Source organism: Saccostrea echinata, unplaced genomic scaffold (genome assembly GCF_033153115.1).
Source record: "Saccostrea echinata isolate AGI-Se365-2 ecotype Australia unplaced genomic scaffold, CSIRO_AGI_Sech_v1 ptg000054l, whole genome shotgun sequence".
Classification (NCBI taxonomy): Eukaryota; Metazoa; Mollusca; class Bivalvia; order Ostreida; family Ostreidae; genus Saccostrea; species Saccostrea echinata.
In genome coordinates this window covers 13,278,983-13,304,221 of record NW_026889803.1, presented here as the reverse complement: position 1 = coordinate 13,304,221, position 25,239 = coordinate 13,278,983, and the positions used below count along the sequence as shown (strand labels likewise).

General features: G+C 32.8%; 1 protein-coding gene across 2 annotated transcripts; it reads left to right on the top strand.

Annotated features, from left to right (window-relative positions):
- Window positions 1-241: 241 nt before the first annotated feature.
- Window positions 242-21,371, top strand: LOC133206216 (uncharacterized). 2 transcript variants are annotated; one of them, XM_061342158.1, is made up of 31 exons: window positions 242-472; window positions 998-1,425; window positions 2,089-2,150; window positions 2,525-2,631; window positions 2,970-3,098; window positions 3,322-3,373; window positions 3,572-3,657; window positions 4,126-4,263; window positions 4,357-4,446; window positions 4,585-4,656; window positions 5,141-5,261; window positions 5,673-5,828; window positions 5,983-6,130; window positions 9,267-9,339; window positions 9,696-9,758; window positions 10,245-10,271; window positions 11,596-11,645; window positions 11,772-11,859; window positions 11,956-12,026; window positions 14,439-14,571; window positions 14,694-14,879; window positions 16,481-16,660; window positions 17,115-17,257; window positions 17,376-17,421; window positions 17,615-17,769; window positions 18,041-18,161; window positions 18,628-18,747; window positions 18,935-19,070; window positions 19,623-19,795; window positions 20,974-21,040; window positions 21,147-21,371. In XM_061342158.1, the coding sequence occupies exons 2-31, from the start codon at window positions 1,028-1,030 to the stop codon at window positions 21,227-21,229; spliced, it is 3,474 nt and encodes a 1,157-aa protein (XP_061198142.1). In that variant the 5' UTR covers window positions 242-472; window positions 998-1,027; the 3' UTR covers window positions 21,230-21,371. The 2 variants fall into 2 exon arrangements, with proteins under 2 accessions (XP_061198142.1, XP_061198143.1); XM_061342159.1 differs by lacking the exon at window positions 10,245-10,271.
- The last annotated feature ends 3,868 nt before the right edge of the window (window positions 21,372-25,239 follow it).

Below are 25,239 nucleotides of genomic sequence, written 5' to 3'. Positions count from 1 at the left end.
CACTTTAAATATGGCCTCACATGAGGCATAAAAGTACAAAAAGAAATAAATCAACAATGAAAAGGTAACAAATTAACAAAGGAATAACATATATACAACATTAATTTAGAGTCATTGGAAGGAATTTCAAGAGTGAAATAGAGACATTACAATCTTACAAAATTTTGCCAAGCAAAGTAAATTTATCATTCAGGCGATGAGATGAAAAATCGGGATCGACATTCTGGAATGACGTCACAAAATGGAGCCTGCATATTTTCGAAAAGAGTTTGGATCGTAAAACATTGGCCTTCTCTGCGATCAAAATTGCAATGATTTGGGAAAATATTTTAACTTTTAAGTTGCATATACATGGTAGTGATTATAAAAATTGCAAAAGGACCTCAAAACGATTCCATCTTGAACTTGCGCAAGGACTGAAAGCGTCTATAACAACCTAATATTTTACCGAATTTTCTCAGAGGAATCTTAGGTAATATTTTCACTTACATTTGCTCTGATGAATATTGTTATCTTTAATTTTAAATAAACTCCCTGATTTTATGAATTCAGATCCTGGCTGAACTTTTAACAAGTACAATCATTTAATCGGAAAACAACGTCGTTCGATTTGTTACTAATTTTACAACCAAAGAAGTAACAGCAACTAATAAATCCAGTGAGAGAAATAAGTATGACCTTAATTTAAGATAAGTACGAGAATAAGTAAATGAAATATATTTCACACATTAAATCCCAGTGATAAGTTTTCATAACTCAGCAGGGAGTTTGTTACATATACTATGAGCATGTTCTAACCTGAAGTGCATTTGCGAAGTCTAATTACTAATTTGAACAATTACTGAATTAGTCACCACATGTAATTAGTAAATGAGTTGTGTTTGATTATTCACATATGAAGTTATGAGAGTGTCCTATGAAGATTGCATATTGTGTAGTAGACAGTAAAAAGATGAGATTATTATTTACTGATTCACTAGTGTATTATTTACTGCAGAGATATGAGGATGATCATCTCAAAACAGATATGACATCAGCTGCTGATGGAATTTTCAGCAGTGCCACTGCTTTGTTGTCAGCCAAATCCTCTTCAGAGGAACAACTCATGCTGAAATCCATCCACAAGCATCTTTCCAACCTTGATGACACTGGAAAGGGGTTCCAGAAGGGGGATGGAAATCACCATGTATATGGAGAAATGTCTTCCTCACATCATGAGTCTCAGCTAGTGGCCCTTATTTCCAATGATGATGTTCTTAATAAGTTAACTTGTTATGTGTTTGATAGAAGATATGGATGGTCAGAAGCAGGAATAGATGGGATGAGACGAGTTAGAAGGATGTCCAGCACTGGGACAACACTGGAAGCCAGTGATGGGCATGTGAAAGCAGTGTTAAATGATCTCCTTGATAATATCATTAAATGGTAAGTTTAGAGTAAAGAAAATATATTTAGGAAATAAGCATAGTTTTAAGTTAGAAATCCTATCCTATTTAATTAATTTTTTTTAAAATGAGGTAACAAGATTTCCCTGAATCCTCAAGGGACTTGAATGATTTCAAATACATACAAATACTACATGTATCATTTGTATTATTAAAAGCTTTTGCAAAATTCAAGCTTGCCCCATATTGCCAAGGACATTACTTTAGGAGAGATGTATGAAGGAGAAAGAAGAAGGACAATGGCCTTTTAGCTAGATTAATATGATAAATGGTTTAAAAAGCTGATTACACCTGCTTTGAAGTAAATGTCTTATTTGTCGTGTCATGAAACCAAAGTGATTGAATAATTTCATTTACACTAATATTATAATTTGTGGAAATTTTAATTCATTTACAAAATTTTCATGAGAATTTAACCATGCAAATGCAAAAATATGCAACTTTATTCACGGATTTCTTACAAGAAATCCTGGATTTTTCATTCCAATTAAAATGTAAGACTACTTCAGGTTTATAGACCAGATTTTTTTTTTCCCCCAGTCTATACGAATATTAGCTAAAATATGAAATGCTTGGTAAAATGAGACAGTCTGTTGCTTTGAATGGTATGCAGTTATCAGGTAAATCCATTTATTCCTTATAGGTATAATCAGCAGCCACTCTCTGTACAGTTGATCCAGGCATTTGAGTACACAATTATGCAGGGTAAGCAGAGATACATATAATATATAAGTCAGATACATTCAAAATTTTTTTCTTGTGGTTAGCCTGCCAGATAGGCTAAGTAGTTGTGTAGCCCAAAATAGATAGGCCTCAATGCTCACTTGCATGGCTTTTTTTTAATAAGAAATATTAAAATGATCTGTCCTATAAGCAGGTGTAATATGTTAGAATTGTAACTCAAAATTACAAGAACTTCATATTTCACTGACAACCATTGGTTTATCCAAATCAACTCTGAATCTCTGTCAGTGATGTAAATAGTTCTAATCTGTCAAATTCAAGTTTAACAAATGAAGAAAAATGATGCCCAGATAATTATTAGGATATTTATGTCTTTTTCTCGTCTTGTATTTCAGTTTCTGATGTACACGTTGTCCGAAACAGAACAATTATTCATTTTATGGCCTGGCTTAAAGAACATAAAGAAGAACTTCAGGATTTTGAGCATATTCCATTAATACAGGTTTAATATTTTTATATTATATCCTTGTTTTTTTGTGTTCTGAAACACTGATAGTTTAATATATCAGTAAATTTATGTGATGTTAGATTCTCTGTTCATGTATTTCTGTTAGATTCTGATAATGATTAATAATTTGTGACTATCTGTATCCATTTTTTTAATTGCATTTTTATTCTTAAAAAAAAAAAAATAAGTGAATATTTAAAATCACCTCATTGATAAAATATTCAATACAAATAATTAAATGTGTTATGTAATGAATCTGATACATTTATAGAAGTTAATGAAAAAAGATTTTTAAAAATAATATCACCAATGTTATACTTATCATTTTTTAGAGGCTAATCGTATCAGCATTAACAGATGTTTGGTCAGCAATACGAAATTCCTGTGCCAAAAATTTAGGGCCAATTATATCATATCTTCCCCTCGCTGACCAAGAGAATACTTTTCAGGAGCTTGTAAAGGTATTTAATATATTTTCAGAATGCATTTAATATGAATGTTATCTCATATGTGTGAAATGTGAGTTCTATCCCACATATATGCTAAATGAGTTTTATCCCCACATATGTGTAATATGCATTCTTTTTCACATGAATGTAATATGAGTTACATGTATATCCTATACATATGTTATATGACACTGTTCTTTTCCACATGTATGTAATATAAGTTTGATCTCTTCAGCTCTGTGTCTCTGAAACTTCCCAATGGCAGACTGTTGAGGGTGCTATAATGGGTAAGATTATTAGATGTTAAGTTAATATGAATGAATTTATTAAATGTTTCAATTACTTATAAAGAGTTTATCAATAATGATAGGATTTAATATTGGACTGATTGAGATGTTGATTATCTTAGGTATGTATTAATGTATTGATTAGGAAATAACCCTCTGTGGTATTTATAATTGAAACTTTTGTTAAATGTGCTGCAGGTATCAATTCAATTGTCCAACAATACACGGAGAAAGCAGAGTCTAGATCCACCACTCCACAGTTCTGTCTAAATACCCAGTCACTGGTATGCTATTGATATAAATATGTCATACAAACATGTATCTGAAAGTAAATGGTCTTAAAAATTAACAAAAATTAACAGCACATATATATCTTAGTGTTTGCTCACTGTGAAATTGTGCCATTTTTCAATCCTATTCAATGAGAGAATGAGTACAAACATTTTACATTCAAGAAGTATTGTTGCATTGAAAAGATCTATGAAAGATATTACTGGATCATTAATTATGGAAATACATGTATCTTTGTAAAAAGAGAATGTTAGTGAGAGACTAGTTAAGACGAGTTCAGTGTACTGTCAGATGAAAAACTCATTATTCTTAAATTTTGTGCAGATTTTGAAAGTTAAGGAACTTTGTTTTAGTAAAAATCAGAATTCTTTAATTTTACTTTTTTTAGTTGGTTGTACATGTAGATATAACATGTAAAATTTTATGACTATGAATTGAAAGGTGTATCTTTTCAATTGCAGGATATCCCACCTGTGCCAAATTTTATATCGGAGAAGATTCACACAGTTGTGTTTAAATTATTGTATCACCCACAACTAACCATTCGAGAACATGCAGCCAAAGCATTGTCTACTTACATATCTTGTTGTGATGTCAAGGTATAGCAGGCCTGATGGTAGTTTCTATTATGTGATGTAAACTGTATGTTAGGATTTGTATTTGAGCTGCTTAAACTGGTTACTGTTTTTCAGGAGGCTTTTTCAACTTTTGAGCAAGTTACAGAGCAACTTTTGAAAGAAGTCCTTGGATCAGAAAACATTCTCAGCCCAGTGCAATCAATTGTAAGTAAATAGCATTCCTATTTCATATATTTTGTAAAAATAGGTTTTGAAAAAAAGGTACAACCAAGAGTATCATACAGTATCTACAGGTATATTAATATCAGATATGTATCATATCTTTTCTTCTTTACTTTGTAGAACTTGCCAATAAAATTCCTTGATGCATATGCAGCAGAAGGCTTATTGAATGTGTGCTTGTCCATCATCAAGGTAATCACAGGGTTTCTGAAGATACAGATATGATATATAAAAAAAAAGACAGCTTAGGGTGTTCATTATTTACTAAAACATTGATACAGTGAACTGATCAGGAGAATCAATTATGTCTCAAATTACTGTGTAATCAATTTACTCTGTGGAGTGTATGTGCATGGGCAAACAAAAATTTTACTGGTTTAAGGGGACATAACTTTGTAGGTAGCTCAAATACATGTACAGAAAATTCAATGAACTGATACATTGACAAAGTTAATGTACGTGGGATGTAAATTTGTGGGTAAGAGTGTCCCATGAAATCTACAAACATTTAAATAGCCATTTAATATATTATTAGTTTGAGCTCTTTTTTTGGCAGAATTTGAATTTGTTACACATGTAGACAGATATTTACTTTAAGCGTCTTGTTACTGTAGTCCCATAACTATTGTTGGTTTTGTTTGAATGTTCATCTTTGATGACTTTGATATATCTACAGGTGTTGCCCCTACACATGATGTTGTCTAACTGGCCGACCTACATCAATGCTTTCTTGCTGTATCTGTCTCATCCTGCCTCTACAGTCAGACAAGCTGCCAGCTCCATATTTAAATACCTAGGTAAGTCTTCATATAAATTCAGTATAGAGATAACTGTTTATTCACTAGAGTACATGTAGGTCAAGGTATCTTCATGCGACAAATGCATTAGCATAACTAAGAATTGTATACCATCTTTCCCTCATATGATAAACATTGTAAGGGCAAGGAAATGGCTAGAGTTTGTCACTGTGAATGCATATTCTTCCCATAACTTCCATGTTAAAGAAGCAAACTTGGGACAGGGGAATCATGAACATACATCTGTGCATGCATGTTCAATCGACAAATTCGTAAAGACGTAGGTTACAATGGAAAGGTGGTTTATGTCATTTTGTCTATCAGCTATTACCAAAAGTGGATCCCTTGGAGAAAACTGTGTAAATATCTCATGTTTAATTTTGTAACATCTTATTTTTTATTATTTTTCAGTGTCTAAATGCAGCCATTGTGCTGTTCTGGTCAGTCTTCTTCTGCAGTCTCTCATTCAGGGCTGGATCCCTAACACAGATATATTACGGAGGGAGGAAAAAACAACAGACCAAGGCTGTTCTAGTCATGTCAGGGCATCTGTCAATAGTGAGAAAGGTAAGAATCTGTATTATATGATAAGGATATTATAATTAAATGATTAATTTCTCACATTTTCAAATAAAGATCCTATACATACCTGGCAGGTATCTGTCCTCTTTTGTAAAAGGAGATAAAAATTACATGTTTTTTTCTCTCTCTTTTGGACAAGGATTCTTGCTGGATGCCTGGGAGAGCAGGGAAGGGAGATTACTAGCGTATGAACTCATCATGAAGTTCTTCATTAAGAATCACTGGCTCTATACATTTGGCCCAGCAGCATCTTCACAGCTCAGGAGACAAAACACTGATGTTGAACAGTATGAGATAATATATATATTAATTAATCATCAAATTTTCAATTTTGTTCTTCTTTGTAAATCAATACTTTGAAGGCTCTTGAAATTTAATTGTAATGTAGAATGGGATCTTATTCTTAAGAGGCAGTCCACCAGAAAACCAGGCAGTATTGTATTAATAGGCGGCACATCGAATGTGACGAATATTTGATATTTTATTGAAAATGATATTAATGTAGTCCATATGGAATAATGTAAGTAAAGATTTGTTTGAAAATAGCTTATTTACTAAAATATCGTTTTGTTTTGTGTTTTTGAATTCCCCTATATAAACCATTGAATGTAGGTCGGATACAAAGAACTGTAAATTCTAATACATTTTCAACAGATCTATAATTCACTCCAAACTAAATCAAGAAATATTTCATCTTTCAATTCAAAAAATAAAATCAGTGGGAAAAATATTTTCAATAGTAGTTTTCTTGCAAAATAGACAGTCATTTTTATGAAATTCTGTGATGCAAGAATTATCTCCCGTAGCATCGGGAAATCGATTAAACATCTTACTATCAGAAACCCTGTGAAATATTTAGAACTGATACACTAAAGAATGTTATTCAACCAAAAATAATTGGTTTATTTTGAAAAATGGAATTAATTTTCACCTCCAAACATATTTAGTTTAAAATTTGCTTTATTATTCAGGTTGAATCCACGTTTCCATTGATGTATCAGTGACGTCAAATACCTATCTAATATTGCGTCACAATAGTTGCAAATATTCCGCAGAAGTTGGTAAATTTATGTAAACGTGCAAAGAAAAAGATTTTTAAAAAGTTAAGTTAAATAATTTCTCTTTTCTGTCCAATTACTTTTCCGAGTGCATTAAATAATATTGTGATCCAGAATGTATTTTATTCACGGGCGGTGCCTCAGTTATAGATGATTTAAAACAAGTCAGTATTGATAAGTAATTTTATACATGTACAGAACATCTATACAGTAATCATGATAGGATTAAATTGTTTTATTTTTAAAATGAGTTAATAGCACATGCATATACTGGTATTTTATAATTCCTAAAAATAATTTTTCTAGTGTAATTTATTATGAACATCTCTGATAAAACTGGGACGTGAAAAGATTAAGAATTATTTCTTATTATTTAGTAATGATGAATATTCCAGACTTACGCAACATTAGATTCAGCAAAGTCGAGATGTGCACTTCATTAAGTGTTGTTAATACTTGAATATGTTAACTTAAATGCAGTAATATCAAATATGCAGTCAGCATTATACGATTGCTCACGATCGACTGTCGGACCGAGTAAGTTTTAACAGTTGTAAGAACGGAAGTACTCGTCACATCGTTTACTATTAGTGTCGGTGGTTCAGTTTCTGTTTTGACTTTAATTTTATAAAATGTAAAAACTAGAATAGAAAAAAAGTTATAGAAATCTATAAATTTACAACTTAATGAGGAAAATGTTGCCAATAATACTGCTGGACGCCCCACTTCAAGCTGACACTAAAACGGCAGATGATTCAATGGAACATTTTTTTTATTTTCGTTTTTAAAATTTGACAATTGTTCCACATATCCTTATACTTTATATGGAGTTAAAATAAGTCAGTAGGTTGGTAAATTTCCAAAATATCTCATTATTATCAAACCAGTTACAAAACGGATGCCGCCGAGACAACCCCCCACCCCCACCCCACTTTTTTTTCCGTGCGATCGATCATTTCTGGGCTCTATTATCATGATTATATGTATGTAAATGTACAGGTTTTTTTCTTATTTATTTCAAATTAAATTTCTTAGAGCAGGAAAATATTCCTTAATATGATGAATGGATAAAAAAATTGGATTAAAGCCGAGGCTGTACACATAAAAAATACTTGCTGGATTAAAGTACGTACATGTATAATTTCGCCACTGCAGGACTATTTTTTTTTTTAGATTTTCTTTTTCGTCCAGATAATTTAGAAAAATATTTTTCTTGGAAATGAGATATTTTATTAAGCTTAAAATTTGCTATTAATTGTTACATGAAATAAATATCTTTTTAAATAGGTGTGTATCAAGAAATCAAACGGATGTTTTACAAGTAATTAAAAAGATCTTCATGGACTGAAAAACATTTAGTAATTAAGATATATGTAATCTATGGATAAAATCATCTAAAAACATTTAACTCACAGAAAAGAAAAAAAAATACAGACATATTCTTATGATAAAATACAACGAAGAGCCGATTTTAGAAAATATTTCTGAATTTTAATATAGAAACCAATCCCGATTGAAATAAAACCGATCCCGATCGAAATTAATGCGAAATTCTTAAATAATCAAATTAATGGTAATTGCCACCTAGAAAACATGTTTAAAAATAAATCAAGTAATTTGGAAGCCATATTAAAACAAAACAACCAAATTTCATGATGAAATCATAGTAGCTTTCTTCTTTATATAATTCCGGTCGGGATCGGTTTAATTTGGATAAATTTATAAAAAGTAGATAATTTGACGCCTCTTATTTCTCTCAGTATACCTGTTCCCACTAATTTTTTTAATTTATTCAACAATTTGTACTTTGTCTTCATAAAAACATAAGGAGAAAGTTTTGACATTTAAATGTATTGGATTTTAGAAAGTAATGAAAATTGGATACTGAATTCATTAAGTCACTTGCTTAACTCAAGTTTAGACCACATAATTTTTTCTAAAGAAATATAAATTGGTGTCTTATTCATTGATATTATAAAAGATAAGGGTTTATACTATAAATAATATTTATTGACATATCCAGTTTTTGAGTATTTGTTTCAAATAAAACAAAACAAAAACGTAGTAAATTTTCAGCCAACTTGTTGACCTTTTTGCACTTAAAATTAAGCACTTACCAAAAATAGGACTAGAGGAACACTAAAAAAAATTTTGATGTTGCCATGTGTAAACATTTGCTTTAATAAGTCTACATGCAAAAAATAGTTAAAATTCATGACATGCGATGTGCCACCCATTGCCTGGTTTTTTGGTGGACTGCCTCTTAATGATACATCTATTTACAATGTATGTTAAAAAGTCATTTTTTTTCATTTTTTGTATTGATCATATTATTAAAAAAAATGTTTAATTTTTTTCATTGAAGGCTGTCAGATGATGAAGATAATATTCCAGAGGAGCCTGTAAAAGAACATGAGAGAACTCACAGTGTATCTTGTGTAAGTCTTAATGCACTTGACATTCTTAAGGGTTTTAGTGTACATTTAGCTGACACTTTCTGGGTTAAAATAGCTCAGGTCCATCTAAGCCAAATAAAAGAATGGAAACATATATTCATGTAACTATGGTCCATATGGATTTATGGTCCTTATGGATTTCCAAAAAACAGATTGTGCTAGGAGATAGTTCATATGCAAGGAATACATGTACATGTAACTGCTTGTAATTGTGTTTGAAAATTGAATTGAATTATCAAGGATATAGTGTACTACTTTTTTCATGTTTTATGGTAAAAAAAAAATAATTTGAGTTTCAAGATGTATGGTTTTTCAGTTACATTTGCTTTACTTTACAGGCAGCTGAGTTTGAGAAAGTACACTCTTTGTTCCATGACTCTACCTCAGAGCAATCTTTACCAGTAAGTTCTGATTTTATCAAATTTTATCATTGAATTTTGTTCCATTATACAGTCCCTAAAACATTCTCCTACACTGAAAACAAACAGTACCAAAATATATACATGTATATGGAAGAATATTTTAGGGACAGTGGTGTGCATGCCATTTTTCAGCCAAGTTTACACATATCCATTAAAATTTACTAATTAACCTGCTTGTTTGCATTAATTATATTGTTTTATTATTATCTGACTTGTATAGCTATATTGATTATGTTTGCAAATTTTAAAAAAATGATGGGCTTTAGATAAACATTCAATGAATATAGTTTTAGACTTTTGACTTTTTATACCAAATGAAAACTTGATTTTGTAGAAGTATAGTAGTGAACAGCCAGTTTTTATAGTCTAATAGAAAAGAAAATACATACATGTATTACCATTCATAGTTTTTCACTGGGTGGTAGAATTAGTTCATTGTGTAAAATGTGAATTGTATATTATTAGCAAATGAAGAGAATGCTGTATAGGAAGGTACAATATTAACACATTTACATGTACATATAGCCAGATTATTATTTTGCATTGACTTTTAATTTTTGTAGAATTTTAGATGCAGTTATATCTTAACTCTTCCTATATTCTTATGTTTTGTATCCTTGCTTTGTCACTTTTGTCACCCTTTAACAAAAAAGAAACAATTGGTGAGAGAAAGAGAGAGAGAGAGAGAGAGAGATTGTGGGAACCAGTAAGTGAGATCAACAAACAGTGTATTGCCTATCATAAGAAATCTGTTTTATGGACCATACTTCTTGTTAAAGAAACTTTCCTAGGAGAAGTTAGGAGAAATTTTGTTTGTTTCGCTGCATGTAGATATTGTTAGAACTACATGTTGTATCAAAAAATGATAAAAGATACAAACTCATTGCACATGCCCTTATCTGTGTACACTTTTCTACCCTAAATGAAAAGGTAAAAAATGCACTTTTTCACAGGATGGCAAAGAATGAGCATGCTTTAGTTAAATACAGATATACATGTATTTGTTACGTACAGAAATGAGTTGCATGCATGGCTTTGTTGCAAAAATTAATTCCCAAAAGAAAGCAGAAGAAGATTAGAATGGATCTCATAATTTTTGTATTGAAGAATTTAGTAGCATCCTTGCACACTAATGGATTAATGCAGAAATATTTGCAATCATCAGAAAAGTTTAGATCAAATATTTTAAAAACTGAACTTAACAATGTATATGTTTCAACATAAAGTCTGGTGGACTTTTTCTTATTTTAATTTTATGTGTACTATAACAAGTCCATAAATCATTTTATTAACAATTGGATGTTTATGTAAATGATTGTGGTATTAAATATGAGTATGTGCATGCATTTACGGAATTTAAGTTTGCTGTGACTTGGCATACATGATGGAACTACTGTAAATCACTTTTTATTTGCAAGAAAGTCTGCTCACGAATTTTCATTTTTGCGTAAATTTATATTGTAAAGGCTTATAGATAGCAATAGCCACTATTTATGAAAATTTTAACTCGCTCATAATTTCCAAATAGCTATCCTGCAAAAATAAGGTGTCACGAAAATATAGTGATTTACAGTATACCATTAACTTGCAGTTGGATGTACTTATATTTTGTAAGTGTCGATCCATTTATTTATGTAGCATTATTTGAATTGTCAAATTTAAGGCTTAATTCCTTTCCATTTTAAAAATAAAAATTGTGCACATTGATGCAAACTTTGCAGTGACGTTAGTCACTTTATGCATTTTAAAACTATTGTAATATTTGTAGTGAAATATATTTTGATAAATTTAATGACTGCCCCTTACTCATCCACAGGTGCAATTCAAGAGTGATGGAGGACTGAAGGTCCTGGGCTATGAGAAAATGTAAGATTTAACCAGTACATAACATGTACTACATAAATCTTAGAAATATGTTATGAGGAAATTTACCACATTTGAGTTGCCGCTGTAACCGTAAATTTTATTCTCATTTTAACGTATTATTTTCAGGAATGGAGACCATGGAGGAAGAATCTCACGATATACCCCCCTGTCCATCCTAACTCAGTTACAGAGTATAGATTTAGCCAACAACAAGGTAGAATCTTCACAGAACAAAACCAATCAGACATAGGGAATTTTTTTTGTTAAGAAATTCAAGTAAACCAATGAAATGTAATACCTTTTTTTTAAGCATCCACATGGCAACCAGCAGCTAAAGAATTCCACTTTCTACCAAAATCTAGTGGAAACCCTTGGCAACAAGTAAGTTGTAGTCTCTTGAATTCTCTTTTAGCTCACCTGAGCCAAAGGCTCAAGTGAGCTTTTCTGATCAAAATTTGTCCGTTGTCTGTCGTCGTTGTTGTCGTTGTTGTAAACTTTTCACATTTTCATCTTCTTCTCAAGAACCATTGGGCCAATTTCAACCAAACTTGCCACAAAGTATCCTTGGGTAAAGGGGATTCAAGTTTTTCAAATGAAGGGCCACGCCTTCTTCCAAGGGGAGATAATTAAGAATTCGTGAAAAATTAATGGCATCATTAAAAAATCTTCTTCTCAAGAACCGCTGTGCTTGAAAATATGAAACTTATGTGGAAGCATCCTCAGATAGTGTAGATTCAAGTTTGTTCAAATCATGACCCCTGGGGGTCGGGTGGGGCCACAATGGGCGATCAAAGTTTTACATAGGAATATATAGGAAAAATCTTTAAAAATCTTCTTCTCAAGAACAGCAAAGCCATGATTGGTCATATTTATATGGTAGCACCCTCAGATAGTGTAGATTCAAGTTTGTTCAAATCATGACCCCCGGGGGTCGGGTGGGGCCACAATGGGCGATTAAAGTTTTACATAGGAATATATAGGAATAATCTTTAAAAATCTTCTTCTCAAGAACAGCAAAGCCATGATTGGTCATATTTATATGGTAGCACCCTCAGATAGTGTAGATTCAAGTTTGTTCAAATCATGACCCCCGGGGGTCGGGTGGGGCCACAATGGGCGATCAAAGTTTTACATAGGAATATATAGGAATAATCTTTAAAAATCTTCTTCTCAAGAACAGCAAAGCCATGATTGGTCATATTCATATGGTGGCACCCTCAGATAGTGTAGATTCAAGTTTGTTCAAATCATGACCCCCGGGGGTCGGGTGGGGCCACAATGGGCGATCAAAGTTTTAAATAGGAATATATAGGAAAAATTTTTAAATATCTTCTTCTCAAGAACAGCAAAGCCATGATTGGTCATATTTACATGGAAACATCCTCAGATAGTGTTGATTCAAGTTTGTTCAAATCATGACCCCCGGGGGTCGGGTGGGGCCACAATGGGCGATCAAAGTTTTACATAGGAATTTAAAGGAAAAATCTTTAAAAAATCTTCTTCTCAAGAATAGCAAAGCCATGATTGGTCATATTTATTTGGTAGCATTCTCAGATAGTGTAGATTCAAATTTGTTTAAATCTTGACCCCCGGGGGTCGGATGGGGCCACAATGGGCGATCAAAGTTTTAAATAGGAATATATAGGAAAAATCTTTAAAAATCTTCTTCTCAAGAACAGCAAAGCCATGATTGGTCATATTTACATGGAAGCATCCTCAGGTAGTGTAGATTCAAGTTTGTTCAAATCATGACCCCCGGGGGTCGGGTGGGGCCACAATGGGCGATCAAAGTTTTACATGGGAATATATATAGGAAAAATATTCAAAAATCTTCCTCTCAAGAACAGCAAAGCCATGATTGGTCATATTTACATGGAAGCATCCTCAGGTAATGTAGATTCAAGTTTGTTCAAATCATGACCCCCGGGGGTCGGGTGGGGCCACAATGGGCGATCAAAGTTTTACATAGGAATACATAGGTTAAATCTTTAAAAATCTTCTACTCAAGAACAGCACAGCCATGATTGGTCATATTTAAATGGAAGCATCCTCAGATAACGTAGATTCAAATTTGTTCAATTAATGACCCCCCCCCCCCCCCCCCCTGAACCACTTTTTTTATTTAAACTTTTCAACCTTTCAAGACTGATCTGATTTCTGCTTTTTCCTAGCCATAGTGCTCAGGTGAGCGATGTGGCCCCTGGGCCTCTTGTTTTGATTTTAACCCCACCCCCAAGGAAAAAAATTCCGAAAGTGTATCAGTCCACAAATTCTAAATTTTTGTCCCCTCACAACGAAGTTGTGTGTGTGAGGGGAGGGTGAGTGTGTGTGAGTGCATGCATAACAGAAGTAATGCAAGTAATAATTTATATAAGGATCAATGTGCTCTTTTGAAAGGGAATGCATGGTGTCCTTGTTAGATTTTCATCTAAATTTTGCCAAAAAATATGAGGCAGGTGGATGGAGTTTATTTTCTGTCCCCCCCCCCCCCCCCCTAGCAAAAATTGGGCACTGTAATTCTTTCTATAACATTGTGGGGGATACCCATCTCTTATCCTCAACTCCTCCTTAAGACATATACCACTGAATAGAATTAAATGAGACTTTCACAGAATCTTTATTACTGGTGCTATTGTAAACCTCCTATTTTATGTACTGCTTGGACAGATATTTATGGCTTCCCATAGCAAAAACTGGACTTTGCTATGAAAATCATAGGGGAGCTGGATGGGGTTGGGTTATCATTTTATGAATTCAGTGCTCAGAGTACCTCTAATTTTACCTGATTTTTAGGACCACTAGTGAAGAAGATTGGATGGTCAGGGTACAGTTAACTCCCCTGAAGCACACTCTTACCAGAATCCTACTTCAGACTATAGAGAGCCTGGCAGATTCACAATGGGAGCTAAGAAGAATAACAAAACAGGTATAGTTGTAGTTCAGGTCAGGTAAAAGGATCATACTGCAACCTAAATTTTGTCCATGACAGGTTAAAGATTTTGGACTAACAACCATAAACCTTAAATACATGTATTTCTAAAATGATAGGTGTTGCCATGTCTGGCTGAAGTGATACGATGGTGTGACATAAGCATACTTGAGGAGATATGGCAAACACACCTGTCCTCTACTCCCAGTCTGCTGACTTATGCTGCAGTCATGCTGCTACAAGAATCTCTCCTTCACTGCATTCGTCTGACTCCACTTCTTCAAAGACCTCCATCCACGTGGCAGGTAATTTGTTAAATGCTGAAATTTAGAAAAATCTACTTATCTATTATTTATTACTGCATTAAAAATTGATCACAGTGTAATAAGTTTCTTTTGTCCCAATCAATTATATTATCATAATCCAGTAAGTCATTAAAATCTTCCTCATAAGTATCTTATAATTCAAATTGTGGAGTTTGAATGAAAATACGTAGATATGGAGAATAGTCCTTCTTCTTATTGCACGTACTTGTAAGTACAGTGGCGCCGCGTTTATCCGGACGCCATTTATCCGGACACTTCACCATCCGGACGATATTTTTTGGGAACCGATTTTTTCCACGTTATTTTGTCTCATTAATCCGGAAATTCGCGTTCCGTATCCGGACGGTCAATTTCTACTACAAAACGTAATAGTTCATTGAAAAATGACTCGTTTATCCGGACGGTAATTTTTCAAGAAACGAGTTTTTCACACTTAGCTTGCATTCGTGTTAATTGTTGTAAAAACATTGGCCATGCAGTCAGTTTGAAGGCGGTTACCAGTGACCTACAAGCAATAGCGTCTATAATTAGCGCGTGTTTACCCCAATTCAATCACACGTTTATCTTTATTATCAAGCTCAAAGAATTTAGCTTAGGCTGTGCATTAATTAAATAATAATCGGTTCAAAATCATATTGCTAACCGTATGTACATTGGTAAATTCATGAGAATTTTGTTTGTAAATAAAATGAAAAAATAAATAACGATCGATTTCGTAAAGCTCTTTATCACGACGATTGCATTAGTTTAAAATACAATTTTCCATTTCTAAAAACGTAAATGTATTTGAAATGCTTTTTTCCCCACAAGACAGTTTAGAAAGGTACATAATTGAAGAAATATCTCTATTTAATGTACTACCGTTTACAAACGTCCATTACTTTAGAAAAGATATATCAAACTGGCGTTACGTACAGAAGTTGATTACGTTTTTCAAGGTATTTTTAATGATCGAAATTCACGAATGTTTTTAATACTTTGTTTGAGCAAGCTTGCAGTTAATTTTATAGTAACCCTGTGTAATTAATATACTGGGAATATATGGGGTTAGTTTATATTTGAACATTTTTAATGATGATGCTGAACAGTTCTGTCATAGCATAAGAGCTTCAAGAATTATAATATATGGCTAAATAAAACAACTGTAGATCAAAATGCTCAGCCTATGAAGTCACGGGCCAAAGAGAAGGCGAATTAAAAAAGGAGATCTCAGCATAAAATTGTCCATCCATTTTTTTTATTGTGTAAATTACATTTTAATATATTTTTTTCTTTAATCAATTACTGCTTTTAAAACAATAAACCAAAATATAATTTAAAAGTTTTTTCTTTGCTGTCACATTTGAAACAAGAATGTGCATATATACATGCTTAGAGAGTGCTTTTTGAGATACAGTGTATGTGATTCAATTATCCGGACGATTCATTTATCCGGACGATTTCGTTGGGGACAGAGGCGACCGGATAAACGAGGTGCCACTGTAATTCCATAGAAAATATGATATCGTTCATGTACTTAACACTGTGTTAGTTTTACAGCATACAGTCTTAACATACCTGATGTTTTTTTCCCCTCCTAGCATGAGGATTCGTGTAGGGAGATCATACAGAGGATAGTGTCCAGTGTTACTGATCAGATTCCCTCCTGTGTCCCCGGCCTGGACAAACTCGTACAACGATCTCGATATGACCGACTCTCCGTCATAGCTTCCACCACCATCATTTTGGCTCATGCTCAGTTTGATATCCCCTCTGACCAGGTGCATAAAGATATATATTATTTGTAATTCTGATTTTTGGGATTGAATTTTTTGGAAAGGGGGTTCAAATGTGCAACTTAATTTGAGGGATATATTTCTGTGTGTATGTACACCATAGCATACTGTATATACTCGCCTATAAGTAGATCCACTTATAAGTCGGTTGTATTTTTTAACCTTCAATTAGAGGCATTGACCTGCTAAAATACCAAATTTATTATAAGTCACGTATAAGTCGGATAAAGAGTTTTGAACCAAAGTTTAACTCCCAAAAAAACCGACTTTTAGGGGAGTATATACAGTATTTTTGACAAAGTCATGGTTTCAAAATCTGTCTCCTTTTCCTTATCAAGTTGTTTTTTGAAATTACTTTTTATTAAATATAATGTTGCTTAATAAGGATTAGTCTAAAAGTTGTGTAATACTTTTATTGTGTATTATTGTGTCCTTTCAGAGAGTAAGTCAGATTGCCTCAGTGCTGTCGTACTGGAAACTCCTGTTTGGGTTTACCCACCCCAACACAAGGATCACCAAAGAACTCCTACAGCAAGGCACAGACATCAGGCTGTTCTCTTCTCCTTTTGAAGGATACTTGAGGTTCTCTTTTGTTTATTAATTTACTTTTCATTCTTTAATTGGTGTAGGAGAGAGATTTATTTATAATTCACATGCATTGGATCAGAAATGTAATATCATTCTGTTTGTAATCTTTCAGCTGTTGTTTGGTCAAACCAGAGAACAAGTTTCAATGTGCCAAACAGGTAAAATTGAATAAAGTTTGCTTTAATTTTCATAAATCAAGATACCATCTTGGAATCTGACCATAACACTTTTCCAGAATTGTTTGTTTTTTTGAAAGGGAAATCCTTAAATAATATTTTTAGAACTTGATGAATATTAATTATACCTCATATCCTTAAAGAAAAAAACTAAAAATTTTTAAAACTTTGACAGGTTGAGAAAGTGTTTGTTAGTGAATCACATCGAACTTTACAAAGTTTTCTCCAGAAGTTACCTGTAGAGAGCATTTGTTCACTGATGCCCATTATTGCCCACTATACTGGGCTCTTTGTAGAGGATACTTCAATTTGCAGGCACATGAGAGAATGGTAAGTGCAAAATCTAAACTACATGTATCAATTTGCTTTAAAAAATAGTTATTTAGTCTAGAGTCGAAACAGCTGTGATAGCAGATATTGTTAAAGAATTATTGAACATAAAGCTGGTGTAATATGCATTTTAGTACCTGTTTACAGGACTATACAAAGGGGGGGGGGGGGGCTGTAGATTAACCGATTATACATTTCAAGTTTGGTTGATACAGATACAATACAATTACAAATTAGGAAGATAACTAACTTTTTCACAATGTTTCCGCAGTTTACAGAGTGTAGGAGTGAGGGTGGTGGAATTTGTGTCCCAGGCCAGGGAAGACAAACAGACCTGTCTGATGTGTCTCCATCTGACACTGAAAGAACTAGCAGCCATTGTTACCATGAAGGTAGGGATTAAAGACAGGATGAATTACTTCATCCAACTTCAAGAATATCACGTTTTTAGCTCACCTGTCTTTTGATGGGATGTATTATTGTACAGGCTTGTCCGTCTGTCCTTCTTTAACTTTTTCATGTCTGGGTCATATCTTCAAAACCATGAAATCTAGGACTATCAAACTTGTCAGTTGATGGATCTTTGTGTGTAAGGTACATTTGTATGTCAGGACCCAAAAGTAGATCACTGTGACCTCCTTTTGACATTTTTTGGCGGAACATTATTAATTTATTTCTGGATCATATATAACATAGTGTGAACTAAAATTTAAATTGGTTTTTCAAGTGCACAGAAATTTTACATTCTCCAAATTAAACTTTAAAAGAAAATCCACAATTCCTAATGTTCTTGGTGTAAATATGATTATTTTTTCTGTTTTGATATGGTAGTAAAGAACATTTTTATTTTGATTCCAGAGTGCTGATATTCATTTGCTTCAGAAGATCTTGAACATTTATTTGATTCTCTGTAAACCACTCAATCCTGTCAAGCATCTAAAATCAGTTTTGTTGGCTATATGTTCCAGAGTCAGTGAGGTATGTCCACAATTACCCATACATATGCTCTTTATCCAAAAGTTCATGCTACACATCTCAGACCAAGTTTCAGGTTGTCTGGACTGATAACCGTAGTCTTGCCATTAAGATATTTTCCAAACTTTCAAGTAGTTGAAGAATAGACAATTAGAAAAGAAAAAGGAATATAATTTTTTTTCCTGAGCAGGGTATACACTTCAGTGTGGACCATTCACCACGACCAAATGATGATCTCTGCCTGCTGTCCAATGATATTCCTCTAACGGATACAAACAGCTCAGAATCTCTCAATGATCTAGATGAAGAGGACACAGTCATTATAGGTAAGATTTCTACAGGTCATTGTAAATCAAAAGTACATGTACTTGTATTTATTGTTGTTACCCAATGCCTGCAACACATTTCCTTATGACATTTCTGACTATATTGTAAAGAGGAAATTTTATAACTGCTGATGTGCTGTATCATATGCAAATACAGTCAAAGCTCATTATCTCAAACTCAATGGGGCCAAGAAAAAACTTTGAGATATCCAGGGATTCGAGATATTTAGGGTAAAATACTTAAAGAATAAGGGATTAGGACTTCCAAATCACTTAGACATATGCATGGTATTTGAGATATCAGTGTTCAAGATACCGAAGTTCAACTGTATAAGGAAATGAATTACAAACCATAATTTATCTTTTTGTGATTTTCACTTTTTTGGTTCACAAATGAGGGCACTTGCAAAACAAGTGGATTTACTCTATCATTTTTTTTTATACTTAATGCAAGTCTGCAACATATGCATCACTTGTTTAAAATATATTGATTACTTTGGGGACCTCATATACTACCATAACAATGAATTGATTAAATATCTGTTTATACAGGAAGTCCAGGTCACTTCCCAGAATCCCTTACACTAAATTTAAGTAGCAGCAGCATTCAATCAGGTCGTATAAGTGCTTTGAGCCAGAGCAGTGACAGAGGTGGTGCCAAGTCTCCAAGTGACAAGGACTCTGAGAGTTCAGACTGGGATAGCTGGGATGACGATGAGAATGAGGTAATTATATAATTGCCATAAGTCAGTGTACTTGAATGGTTTAACAAACGTGTACAAAAATACATTGGGGCATATTTTAGTAAGTGCAGCAATATAAACGGCACAGTTAATGTAAAGTGAGATATCTTTTAAAACCTCACCCCTGGATTGGCTTGTTGATTTCTGTTGAAAAGTAGGAGATCATATGCTTGAATAACTTCTCATCAAAGTTTTGATTTTGGCCTAGTCTGCATTTATCTTGAGTCTTGTAGTTACTTTCAGGAAAAAATTAATTGCAAGGGGTGAAATGCAACAAATTGTTCCTCTTTTTTATAGTGTATAGAGTTTATAGAGTACCATTCAAACATTCCCTTGACCAAGAGGATTCACGTTCCTATCAACCTCCTATAATAGATTACATATAAATTTTCCGTACAAGAATAACATTTAAAAAATGTTTAAATTATTTGACTTGAGATCAATGTAACCACAGTTTTCAATATAATTGAATTGATCTTTTGATCTAGTACATGTAATTGTATTTTTTTTATTGAAATAGGGAAAGAAATGTTCTTTATCATAATCATAATTTAGCCAACTTTATCAGAAGAGCTGGATCTTATTGAGTTAACAGGTGCAGATCGTTAGATCAAATGAGACGAGAAGGGTTGAGTTGACCTGTGCCTGTCAACTCAGTGTCATACACTCTTCAGATCAAGTTACTGTTATAATGATTAATTTATTACATACCTCTCTACTATTATCCAATTATCATAAATTAAATGTACATTTAAAATTTTTTTAAAGGAACTGATTGATTAGCAAATAAACAGAAACAAAGCTACTCATGTACATACAATAGAAGACAATTCTCCTTTGCTTTGATGTGCGTATTGCTTTCTATGAATTACAGAAAGGGGACTTGATTGATTAAAGTTTGGTAGTGCCAAGTGAATGTTATAAACTACCACATTTATTATACCCCCGCTTAAAAAGCGGAGGGGTGTATAGTGAAGGTGGTGTCCGTTCGTCCGTCCGTCTGTCTGTACGCTTATGCTATTTGCTTTCCTAGCTCTTTTTTTTTTTTAAAAGATGTTTCATTTAATCTTATTACATGTATCATATCTTGCTTAGGTCAGCAGAATGTTTTTTTTGTATGGTTATAAAATGCTTTTTTAAAAAATGCTCCTCTTTTGTAGGATCAGTCAGCATTAACTCAGGCATTTGGAGAGTTCCTCAAGAAGTTACAAAAAGTTTGTGATTCAGGTAAAGATAGGCTCAAAACTGAAATTTAAATGGACATAAATTGCAGAATAAACAGATAATATAAATTCCCAGAGAAAAATTTTTATTTACAAATTTTTTTTTGCAGGTCCTCCTAGGATATTCGAAGCTGAAATTAAAAAGTTAGAAACGAGAGAAAGATCGCTCATAAGAGAGATTATGTCTAATTAAAAGATATAGCACATTTAAACTATAAAGCACAAATAGTCAGATGTCTTCATTTCAGATTCTTTTATATATTAAACTCTGTTGTTATTGAAAATTTTTCTTTTTGGTCTTATTTGTTAGTGATAATCCTTTCTAATTCCTAGTGCAGAGTACTAATACATATATGTACATATATATATATGTATATATATATATATATATTTATATATATACATATATATATATGGTATATTTGCATATACAGTATTCATAATTGTTATTTTCTCACTGAAGAAAATTTAATAACTGAATGTAGTAACATTTATGTATTACTTCATATATGGTAACTAAAATGAACTCTTGTTGTCTGATTTTGTGTTTTAATTATAGTGTCAAGTTGATATTGACAATAATATACCTTCCCTGTATGTTTATTTTTGGAATATAATATAGTAAGTAGATAAGTAGAATATAATATACTTGTATATTTTTCAGAATTGTTGTTTAATGTCGTTTCAGGCTGCCATGCTTTTAATAAATCTCTTTTAATCTGTGGTCCTCACGAATTAGAATTTATTGTATGCATATGGACTTTTCATTAGTATAGTTTTAAAATTTCATGTTGTAAATACATGTCATATTTATTTTTAGAGTAGATTCTACCTCATTTTAATTCGTGTTAACAGCATTCAAACTTAGTTATCAATGCACTATTATTAAAATACATGTCATGAATTCTGTGATACGAAATTTACCCGGTATTTGATTGCTTGGTATACTTTTTTAAAAATTTGATTCACTTTCAATACTCTGTTAATGCTATCCATGTAGTGGTAGCTATTTTTGAATTTTTTTTTTTCAAGGAAAAAAGTTCTAAAATATTTTACAACTTTTGAAACAAGATTTTAATGACTCGCTATTCTGTTATGTACATATTAAAGTGCTTAATCTTTCCTGTAGCTATGATGAAATGTGTATTTTTAACATGTTAAAAATTTAATTATTTCATCAGGTGAGTTATCCATGCTACATGTGCATATTATGACTCATGTGCCCATAGTTTTCCAAATATTAAATGTTCAAGTGTGACATTTAAAAGAAAAAGCTGTAACAGATGTGATATTACTGAACAGTGCTGACTGTTTACATATATGTAACTATATATTATACTTGCCATTGTTATGCAGATAATTTATGGTATAATTTTTTTATCATTCAAGTATTTTAATTTGAGATTTTATTCCTATTGTTTACATGTTCCCTGTAGGATGTTCCTTTCTTATTTTGGAATCATTACCTGTTTTAATTCCTTCATTTTAAATGTTTTATTCAGGTAATGAATTTTGTTAATTTTGTAGAATAGTTCAGTAAACTTTAACTTTGGTATCATGAACAACTATATGTCATATACCTAGACTATGTAGAAGTGAGTTGAAAATCCTGACCTTAATTTGAATAAAAATCTAATCTTACCTTTTAAAATCTCACATTTTTAGATTTGTATGTGTATGATAACAAGGTTTGACTGTATTTCATTGGGTAGTTTTTCTGTGCATTAGCTGTTACCTCAGTTCTTTTAGCCTCTAGATGAGCAGGTTTACAATATTGCAGGAATATTACCAGAATTCCAACACGCTTATTGTTATTTGTTTATTCCGTCCAATTTATTAATTGCTAGTATATGATTATTGTTATTGTTTACCTAGTAAATTGTTTTTGTAATTTGATACAATTAAGTATCTGTATATTCTATGAAAATTAAATCTTTCTTTCAAAATTTTATACATTGTGTTGTGTTTTTTTTTATGCTTCTGTAATCCAATATTCGGGGGCATGCAGTTTTTGGCCTGTCTGTCCATATGTTTGTCTATTAATCTGATTTGTCTCTTTGCCCACAGAAACTTTAACCTTGCCCATAACTTTTGAATGGTTGGTGCAAGGGCTAATGAATATTTCACATTTGTATTCCTTGTGACAAGACCTTTCTTTATGAGTACCATCAAATTTGACACCCTGGACCTTGGAGTTTGACATACTTTTACAAAATTTTACCAAACTTTAACCTTGGCCATAACTTTTGAATAGTTTGTGCTAGAGCTTTTATATCTCACATGTATATTTCATGTAAGTAGACCTTTCTTTGGATACCAACATTTTTGACATTGACCTTTGAATTTGACCTACATTTGAAAAACTTTAACCCTGGCCATAACTTTTGAATGGTGAGTGCTAGGGCTTTCATATATACATGTACATGAGTATTCCATGTGACAAGACTTTTCTTTGGGTACCAACATTTTTTGACCTCATGACCATGACCTTTGGGTTTGACCTACATTTGAAAAAATCTAGCCTTGCCTATAACTTTTGAACAGTTGGTTCATGGGCTTTAATACGTTAATATTTTATTAATGTATTCCTTGTGACAAGCTCTTTTCTTTGGTATCAATATTTTTGACCTCATGTATTCCTTGTGACCTTTTCTTTGGTACCAATGTTTTTTACCTCTTAGCCTTGGAGTGTGACCTTGTTTTGAAAAACTTAACCTTGGCCATATTTTCTAAATAGTTGGCACTAGGGCATTCATATTTCACTTGTGTATTCCTTGTGACAATGCCTTCCTTTGGGTACCAACATCTTTGAACTCTTGCCTTGGAGTTATATCTACATTTGAAAAAACTTTAACCTTGGCATGATCTGCTATACAGAGGCACCAGTGGTTCACAAATAAATCTTGTTTAAATTGTTAATGTGTTCATTGTATCTTAAGAAGTGAATTTTGTATTTTTGTATATAAATACTTGAAAGCACTTTGCAGGACCCCTGCTACTCAGTATGTTCAAAATACTCTTCTTACACTCTCACCAAAATCTTGGTTGTAGACTTCATCAAAGTACTTACAAGTTATTCTGTGTATGTAAAACTCAAAAAAGAGTGGGGGGGGGGGGGGTTTAAAGTGACCTTTTCTCCAAGACTTCTGTCAATTCATTTGCACTCCTGTTTAATTTGGGACTTCTGTTTTTTCTTGGAACTTTGTATGGTGGGATTTTAACACCCCTCACCCACCCCCCAAATACCACACCTAAAATATTGTGTCATACACTTTCTGATAAGAATTTTTAAAAATCCAGTTCAGATGTTTCATGCCTCACACAATATTTTCCAATAGGCCTACTTAAATATTATGTGTTATCACAAGATGAAAATTTTGGTAAGCTCTATTGAAGTTTCATGAACTTATACAAACTAGTCAAAGTTAATCCATACTTCTGTCCAATTCCTTTGAAAGTGAATGGTAACCCCTAACTTTCCGCTCCCTTCCCTTTTCAACCTCATTTTTTTTGTTACTTGAAATCAGGTACGGATCCAGGAATTTTTTCCAAGGGGGGGGGGGGGGTTCCACCCCAGTCAAAAAAATTTCTACCCAGAAATCCCCCCCCAAAAAAAAACAAACAAACAAAAAAACAAACAAACAACAACAAACAACAACGTAAAACCCATTTCCCATACGTGAAAAAAATTTCGTGGTGATGATGGTGGGGTCCACGTTTTCTAGGGGGGGGGGGGGTTCCAAAGTCATTTTTTATTTACTTCAGTATACTTTAACTAACTCTGCAAATTCCAGGGGGGGGGGGGGGTCCGGACCCCCCGACCCCCCTCTACATCCGCGCATGGAAATAACGACTCAACCTAAAGATTATACTCACACTGAATCCTTCTTTACTCTATGCTGAGAATTTATAGGTAAAGTGGTAAAGTTAAAACTTAGAAAAAATTAAGTTATGACTTACGACATCTCTTAGGAAACATTTTCTAAGAAGGGCCGAGAGAATTGTAATACTTGTTTCCATGGAAATCGAGATTTATATTAATTTATTCAAAATTTATTCATTTGTTAAGACTAGAATTTTAGCCTAATAATACATAAATCTCTCAACACGAATCATCACGATATTAATTAAAAATTATCTCCCCCCTTTTCTCTCTCTCTCTCTCTCTCTCTCTCATCAATTTTAAAAGTATAAGATTCAGGA

Coding starts and splice junctions, on each gene's coding strand:
- LOC133206216 (XM_061342158.1), top strand. CDS start 1,028: ATGACATCAGCTGCTGATGGAATTTTCAGCAGTGCCACTGCTTTGTTG. Junction 4,264..4,356: donor TATCTTGTTGTGATGTCAAG/GTATAGCAGGCC, acceptor ACTGTTTTTCAG/GAGGCTTTTTCAACTTTTGA. Junction 6,131..9,266: donor CAAAACACTGATGTTGAACA/GTATGAGATAAT, acceptor TTTTCATTGAAG/GCTGTCAGATGATGAAGATA.